This window comes from Ptychodera flava, chromosome 6 (genome assembly GCF_041260155.1).
Source record: "Ptychodera flava strain L36383 chromosome 6, AS_Pfla_20210202, whole genome shotgun sequence".
In the NCBI taxonomy this organism is placed as follows: Eukaryota; Metazoa; Hemichordata; class Enteropneusta; family Ptychoderidae; genus Ptychodera; species Ptychodera flava.
The window spans coordinates 36,708,060-36,717,190 of record NC_091933.1 but is presented as its reverse complement, the minus strand read 5'-3'; the positions used below and the strand labels follow the sequence as shown (position 1 = coordinate 36,717,190).

General features: G+C 36.1%; 1 protein-coding gene across 1 annotated transcript in view; it reads left to right on the top strand.

The window, feature by feature from the left end:
* The first annotated feature begins 5,433 nt into the window (after window positions 1–5,433).
* LOC139134476 (calcium-activated chloride channel regulator 4A-like) overlaps window positions 5,434–9,131 on the top strand; it is a 29,296-nt gene continuing 25,598 nt past the window's right edge. Inside the window, exon 1 of the mRNA XM_070701335.1 lies at window positions 5,434–5,595. Coding sequence (XP_070557436.1) covers window positions 5,434–5,595 — 162 coding nt within the window. The remainder of the gene's footprint in view (window positions 5,596–9,131) is intronic.

Genomic DNA, 9,131 nt, shown 5'->3' with positions numbered 1-9,131 from the left:
AATTCTGGTGGAATCAGCAAAAATTGCTTTTCGTTTTTTCGCCAAGTCAGTAAGACTCAGCTTTCTCCCACAGGGCATGAAGGATCACCGACGCGAAAGGTATTGTGGCGTACAGCACCGTCAGCGTAGACTCGTACTCCATAGCTTAGTTGACAATGGCCCCAGTGCCGAACGTTCGATGTTCGGAAGCTGAATTTAGGTGGGCCACCGGAATTCAAACTTTTACTTTTTTGAGGATATATTTTTATGGATATCTCGCGATCCGCGCGTAGTCGCCACGTTAAACATCGACCGTTGGCATTAAAAAAACGTGTTTTAAAAATGTTACCAAGTGGGAGTGCCACTTTAAGGCAGGAAGTCATTTGCCCCACGTCAGGAGGCAAATGGTCTCCTGCCTCGAAGGTACATATTCCCTTGCTTGGGCTATATTGCTTTTATAACGTGCCTGTCTTACAAATTTTCACCCCAAAATCTTAAGTAAAATTGCAAGTGACAATTGCCTGCCCTATTTCCCTGATAGACAATGATAGAACAGTTTCATCATCGAATGACGCTTTCTTGATATCTATTTGAAACACGGTCATGCGCCTTATATATATTTAATGTGAAATTCCAAAAAAAACCCGCCGGATTTTTTAAATGTCAAACATTTTATTTGATCATTTAAACCCGAATTTGTCAAGTTTGAAATAGTTCCAAATCACGTTCACTTAAATGATAACTATACGACTTGCTAAGTCATCAACAAATTACCATCTAATCCTATAGGGTATGGGGTCCGGCGACGTTCGATGTAGGAGTCATGTACTCTATTTCATATAGTTACAATATGTTTGATTCTCATCATAACAAGACAGTATATATCGTTTTCATGAAAAATATGCTCACCTCATTATATGTGTGTAAGGCTTCTTTCCAATGTAGACATGATACATCTTTTTTTCTCACAAGACCTCCGCAAGCAAAGTTTTATAAACGTATCTTTAAGAGTCGCCTCGTGTTTGTATTTAGTGATGAGGATGCTCTAGGTTACCGTATATAGTGAAAATATTTGTCACAGCTTTCTCGTGACATCTCTTTCATCTTAACCTTTAATTGTTCAGGTGGTGTTTTTAAGTTTTCTTGAAGTAAGTAGGACACAATGAAGACGTAGGGGCGAATCATTATATTTTCTGGGTATGGAGGAAATAGTAAAGTCAATAGTATTTTGGTCAATATGTATTGGCAGCAATGTTTCTTCAAAGCGTGCTGGAGCAGCAACTTTTCCAATGCAACTGAAAACAATGTAAGTTTTCAAAGTGACGTACTCAAAAATGTCAGTGTTTTAATTCCGTGTAACCTTTAATCTTCAATGTCATCAACTTTTGCACATAATTTTATGTTTTTATGTTAAAGAGTATTATTGGATGAACAATTGAAATTAATGTCAATGTGAAAAATAGACTAAATAAATATCATACACTAGTACTCATGATGTTGAAAGAGGTCATTGCAGAAGCTTGTAAACTATATGACCCCAAACAGGGTGGGTGCACGCCTCCAGTTTTGGGGAATTTTGCAGGGTTCAAAGCTTGCGTGTGAATGGATAAAGCAAACTGAATAAACAATGTTCAAATTTTGTACAATGTAAATTAATGAAGAAACTGAATATGCATCCATTCTTCAAATGTCAAGCAATCCGAAAGATGCTGTCCCGACTGTTAAACTGTAGAATCTACAGATATTGAGGGGTAAGAGAGTAATTACACATGTAATGACGAACACACAACATAAAAAATCTATCTTGTATTATACGTATCCCTTTGCATCTCAAAATATCAAGATCGATTCTTGATACTCCTGACCCATTTTGGAGTAAATGACTTACTTATCAGTGACTTCGAATGAATAAGGTAAATACGCTTAAAACGAACATTATTCTCAGACAATCTTGAGTTTTCACTCAGAATGAAGTGACCCGTGACACTTCATACTAGATATCACGTTGCCTTCATATGGGATATACGAGACCTGAATGTGTGGTGATAGGAAGTTTTAATTTGTATTCCCTATCATGCATGAATTACGGCTTCCGTGCAATATGCACAAGTTATTTTTTGTTCATTTTGAACCATGGAGAATTTAAACCCCTAGATAGTTACACCCTGTATATTACAACTATTTCTTTTTTATGATAAACTTACGCACATGCGCCTATGCCGATACAAAGTGGACGGTATTTCAACATGGCGGATGATGATGAAGGGTATTACTATGCGGGGACACGATTAATCATCTCTCAAGGGCCAGAAGGCTGACAAGGGCCCTTGTTAGATTACATTTTGAGGTCAATTAGCAAATCGATAGATCTTGTGTCTATTCGGCCTTTGTCCGATCGATTTTACGTTGCAAACGACCGTTGATTTTGACTTTATGAATGTTTGAAGAAGCCCGGTCGAAGCCGTTGTATCAAAGTATAATCTGAGACGTCGTATAGGCCAAGGGGATTATTTAGCAAAATTGATGCATGCAAGCCTGTCATTTCTTGCATTCTAGCTTCACGTATTTAATACTGAAATACTCAGAGATAAATCGGAAATACTGAACAAAGAAATTTAATGTATAAACCCAAATGGCGAAGAGTTCAAATGAAAGGTAAGTAGCAAAATGAAATGAAGTCGGTGAAGCACCAGCTGTACCGTGGATTCCCGAGTCCTTCGTTTGTGTAAATAAAGACAGGTTAATATTCTATTCTGGTTGAGTAAATGGGAGTTCAATTTGAAGTTGTATACATAGGTTACAAAGAGCACTTTTGATTAACTAAATAATGACAAAGTTTGCTTTCAGATGGTCGATAATATGAATAAGCAATTTAGTACAAGAGAAGATATGTACCTTTTCATCATACATGACATCAATTTCTGAGAAGTGCCCACAATCCGACATGAAATCTTTTTGTCATGTACCGTAGCCTTCTCATCGTCCTCTGTTTGACAAACCTTTGAAAAGTCTACTTTTATATGAGTTTAATAATTCAGGTAATTTTGTTTTGAAAGGAGATTTAGTTCATCGGTCTACGTAGTAGTGGAATTAGACGCTGTCTTAGATTTTTACGTTATATTGGCTGAGTGGAATAGTCTTATCTATTTATTACTTTTTCCATCGTTGAAAATGTTATTTGTTCCATTCTACTTGGGTAGACTGGGCCACTTTATAGAAACAGCTTTATTATCAGCTATATCCCCGAGAAAAAAATGAATAACCGGACATACTTTTCAAAAGAGAACAATAGAGGATCGGAATCACATATCAACAAGCACTTACACGAGAACCAAGGAGGGAGGATTGTCGCCTAAAGTAATATCCGTTGAGTAGGATCACTTCCATCACTACCATATCATTATCGACAAAATTATGAATTTTTTATAGAATTCTTATTTGTTCTCGCTGGTGGATCAACTGTAATAATTTATGAAAGGTAAGTAAAACTCACGACCAATTTAAGGTTTTAGCTGCAGATCTAGACCAATAGATTTTTCTAAGGCCCATTTTAATTGTTAAAAAAGTTATATGACAAACAATTTTGGATGATTGCGTCACAGAAATGTCGTTATTGTTGATTAACACTGTCAAATATTCACGTTATTAGATCACATACTGCTACCAATCAATAACAAAGTTTGCTTATTAATCCATGCTAGTTGTGTACTGGATTATAGACAAGAATTAGTTCAACCATATTGTCTGTGGCTACGAAGACATGCAGTTGGTTCAAATACATGTGTGCTCCAGCCTTGGATCGTCAGTCGTTATTCACTCCAAAGGAATACATATTAGGTAATTAGCACTAAGAAAAAACCTACCAAGAGGAGAGTGCTGTTGAAATTAAGTTTGATTTTGAACATGGAGATTTTTTTACCTTATCGTTTTGAACTACGCCAATGCAAGGACTAGATTTTACACGGCAGCTCAATTGTGCTACTAGCAGTCGACAGTCATGTTGACGTTTCAACTGCTAACCGTTGTGTTGTCTTCGTTGTCAGGATTGACACCGATACGATAAAATTCCAGGAGAACACTCAATAGACGGGTATTATATAATATAGTATTGTATCACATTGTTGCACCAAAATTGTTCCATTCCATCGCTAGAATATGCATTCCGAAATCTAATTCATACTGAACTGACGGAACATTGCAAGCATAATTTTACCTAAAATATTTTGCAAAATATTTTGCGACATTGTCAAATCACCCCTCCTGTCTGGCGTACTGAGCGATCAAAGTTTTCACTGCCGCATACCGGAACACGATGTACGGCCAATTTCCATCGGTGTCCCTCACCATTCCGCATGTAAAACATTGATGGGTGCATCGTGACATTGAAGTCTGAATCACATGATTCAAAGTCAGTCATCATAGGCATTAACAGTTGTTACAGGTCTTGTAGGAAAAATTTTCATCATTTCTTCCAAATTTCGGCCGGCATTTGCTATAACTTTCGGCCCGACCAGAAATCTGTCGGTCTCGGACCGTCGGGCCGACGTTAATATTATATATATATATATATATATATATATATATATATATATATATATATATATATATATATATATATATATATATATATATATATATATATATATATATATATATATATATATATCCTCTTTGGAATTTACAGTGCTCGATGCTAAAAACAGAGCGTTATAAATAATAACAAAATTACTTCCATTACATACAAAGTATACGTAATTATATCAGTTACTAAAGTTTCATGCACCTCGCAATCATCAGACTACTTGTCTTGTGAAGGCATACATCCTGAGGGTAAAAGTAGTCCGATGATTGCAAAATGCATGAAACTTAAGTTACAGATACAATTACTATTTACTTGAAGTAGTATACAGTACATTGATGACTGATACGCATACGCGAGCGTGGAAAATTTTTGGACATTTTCTGTCATTGAAGTCACTTTAAATTTACGGTTTGACCAGACACGGGGCAAAATTGTACATTACATGATTAACCATCGAAGCTATCTCCACATTACAAACATTTATCTATGAAATATTCGAAATTGTCCTTTTTAGTCGACTTGTAAAAAGAAAAAAAGTATGACAAGGAGATTATTTTCTATTGATTAAAGATCTGGAATCCTATCATTTGTTTTGATCTAATCTAAAGAGGAGTTTATCAAACAAAGCCGAAAGATTGATAGATTGATAGATTATAAGCTGAATTTGATCTGTGCAATGCGGTCTGCCCTTCTGCTTTGCGGGAACACTACAGCGACGAGTTGCAGAACGTATTGCCTCGCGTAACTGCGCCAGTGAGTCGCCGAGTTGCTCAACGAACTGGCCTGTGTAACTCGTCCTTTTAGAAGACCAACAGGACAACAAAGTTTCGGACATTTATTATAACGTATTGATCATTAAGTCTCACACCAAAATGGCAACGAGCATTGTGATGTTAATGATCTGTATTGCCGGGATTATGCCATCTTCAGCAAATCGTAATCTGGTTCGCCTGACAGACAACAGATATTCAACAGTTTTGGTCGCAATTAATGAGAATGTGGTTGAAGATCGTCGTTTGCTTGATTATATCAAGGTAAAGTGGACTTAAATCTTTGAATGAAAATATTCTATTTCTTAAACGCCCTCCATGTTACAGGAACATTTCTTTAATTTGAGGCTAGCTAAAAGAGTCGTCAGTCATAGCCTTATAATGCTTTTCTTTCTTGCCACCGCTTATTCAACAATTTAGTGAAACGTCCGTATTGTCAACAACTCTCAATCTTTATCAAATACAGGCAACAGAAACCATCGATCGGTTGTAATTTCCTCTTTTTCCTTAAACTCTTGACTCTGTAAAGGGAAAGGGAGTTGAGATCATGAGTTTTGGAATATCTCACTTCAGAGTGTGTAACAACGTAAATTCCAGAATCTATCCCGTAAAGTCGGCGCCTCTTCTTATTTCGCATAAAATTTGTTAACAAATGAAAATGCAGTCTTGTGTCAACACCAAAAAAATGCGTTTTGCTCTTCAAATGGCCATGTTGCAGTCTGGCCACCTTATATATTCGAATGAATATGTATCTAGGCTATCTATGGGAACGATTACGTGTATGCGTTGTCGTGCACTCGCCGTTGATTTATTCGTAATTAAATCCAATGGTAAATAAGATAGTTTATCAGTCGGGCCTAATTAAAGATTAGCGCTGAAAAAGTTCTTGGCATACAAAACACGTTGAATTGAACAATTAGTTTTCCTATAATGTGCTGGAATTTGAAACCACGATATATATATATGTTGAAACCACGATATATATATATATATATATATATATATATATATATATATATATATATATATATATATATATATATATATATATATATATATCTGTGCTAACAATTGAAATAGTAGCTTGACGTTTTTCACTGGCTTATGTCCAGTTTTCCGATTGGCTTATGTCCAGTTTTCCCATCGGCCTATGTCCAGTTTTCCGATTGGCTGATGTACTTATATTCTGATGAGATTCAAGCATTGTTTTGAGTTGTACCACTTTGTTGAAGGTATATCAGTAAAGGAAAGTTGTATTTAATCAGTAGGGAGATGCTTAATTCTGTTAGTGATAAACATTAGTTTGTAGGTGGAGATAGAGGCACGTACAAATACTGTAAGCTTTGATAATCTAGGGTTGAATTTAAAATGTCATTTAAAAAAGGCCTAACACAGTGAGGACTTTGACACCTGTACCAGAATTTGGAATGGGCCAGAGCAAATATGGCGTCCAGTGATTGCACTTGAGCAGCGATACTAACTACTTATTCTTACTGCCTCATGCAATTAATTTTCTAAGTATCTTTCTTCGTGATTCATATTTGAAAGACATTCTGTGTGTGTGTCTCTAGATTAGTTGAGCAAATATTAATGTGATTGAGGGTGGGAGACAGTTTTACTGGCAAGATCGATTGCTACGGCCATGGAAGTATTATACTTCCATGCTACAGCTGTATACAGCTGTACTGCGTGAGGGCGCCCTCAAGGAATCCATCAGATTTGAAATGGAAAGTTTTACTTGTTGGTGTACAAGTCTAATTAGTACGCATAACACCAAAATAAAAATATCAAAAACTATAGAAGCTGATAGAAAGGATCTTCAGACTGATTAAATAACGGTAGTCAGAAGGTTTGACAACTTTACAAATATAAATAAGGGAGCCTTCAGTAATTATAGGGGGCTGGGCCGGAAAAATTGGGGCAGGGTCACTTTTTAGAAAACAATTCAAGGGGGAGGGTCACTTTTTATGAATCTATCTTGGGGGGAGGGTCACTTACGACAGAAGCTGATTTTATGCCAAAACTTTGATTGTCCATGTGATATTTCCTGAATAGCAAATCACCAACAAAATACATGCACATTATAGACCGCTCAAAAAATCATAGTTTCATCATAGACCACAATGCATAGTGAATCGACATTACAGTTAAATTCCAAAATCAAATGTGTTGCACAACCATAGACCACTCTAGTCTAATCAAGAAAATTAATATCAATAATCAAGCATACATATATGCACAGATTAATCTAATTTTGTACTAACAAAAAAAACATTCACAGTTTCATCATAGACCGCAATGCATATTGAATCGACATTTCAGTGAATTTCCAAAATCAAATTTCTTGCACAACCATTGACTTGTAACCACTCTAGTATAATCAAGAAAATTTATATCAATAATCAAGAGTACACAAATGTAAAGATTTACCTATTTTTGTATTGGAAAAACTATTGATAATTTCATCATAGACACCATGAATAGTGGTGTGCGCGAAATTCCCCAAGGCCAAACTCTCCCTGTAATTACTGAAAGCTCCATAAGTTATTGAAGTTAAGTTACTTTTTTCAATATTACAACAGATATAGCATAACAATGCCACTCACAGACTGTGACTGCAATATGTTCTTCTATTTTATTTTAATTATTTTCAAAATAAAGGCCTGAGTCATATGATATTATTTGCAGTTATAGGTCAACTTTATGAAACATAAATTTTCAGACCAAGACATACAAAAATAAACATCAATTAGTGCAGACGCAATACACTTTCTAATGTACTTTCTAATTACACTACCGCTGAGGCAATGTCACTCTAATATTGTGCCTTCTTTAAATCTTAAATTTTGAATTTTCCAGACACAGGCCAAAATCTTATGCTAATATCAGAGCATAACAATGCCACTCTCAGACTGTGACTCCAATATGTTCTTCTATTTTATTGTACTTGGGCCTCAGCCCAAGTACATTTGTTTTCATTCCGTGGGAAAAAACTCTGTAAGGTATAACCATTTCTTGCTGAGACCAGGGAGGGCAAAATGTCTTGGCTTCATCTTTCTTGGCATAATAAATGGTGTAATGATGCTAACTTAATGGAAGTGCTGCTCTCAGCCAGTCATGAATAAGTGAGATGTGAATATAAATGCTTCTCTATCTGAGTTTTTGCCACAAAATCTTCTGAATATAATCAAAATGTGCATCGAAATGCAACAATTAATGCACCCTCCGTTTCCTAAGCGATGGCACGACCCTTGCTACACCCACTGGACGAGCCAAAGTGGGAGGGGTAATTTCAGTTTGGTCGAACAGGAGGGCTCGAGACCAGAATTTAACATTTAAACTTGAAACATGTTTAATCACTGACAAGATGTGGACTAGTGTTAATCAAAGTGAAAGTTTGAAAAGGAAAGGTTTTATATCCCGGACACAATGAAAAACATTACGACTGGAAACTGTACCCCCATTTGAGAATAGTAATGCCCACAGCGATGGAGAACACTTATCCTTGAGCTGAGAAAACCAGACCATCATTTCGAAATAGAGCTGCAGATTCGAGAAGCTCGTTCAAAATAGCTAGGTACACCCCATAAAGGGGTGGTTTCGAGTTTTGAGGGCAAATTTCGCCTCCTTCATATAGAAATCGTACGTTTGTTTTTCCAGGAGAACACACCATTTGACACAAAATTTGCATGTAAAGGGGTCGCCAGTAAGTACGTGGTCAAATCTGGCATAAGAAACAATATGAAATGTTGGGTAAAGCCAGTCCAAAATAAACTGATTTGAACTTTTGTGTTTTGTAA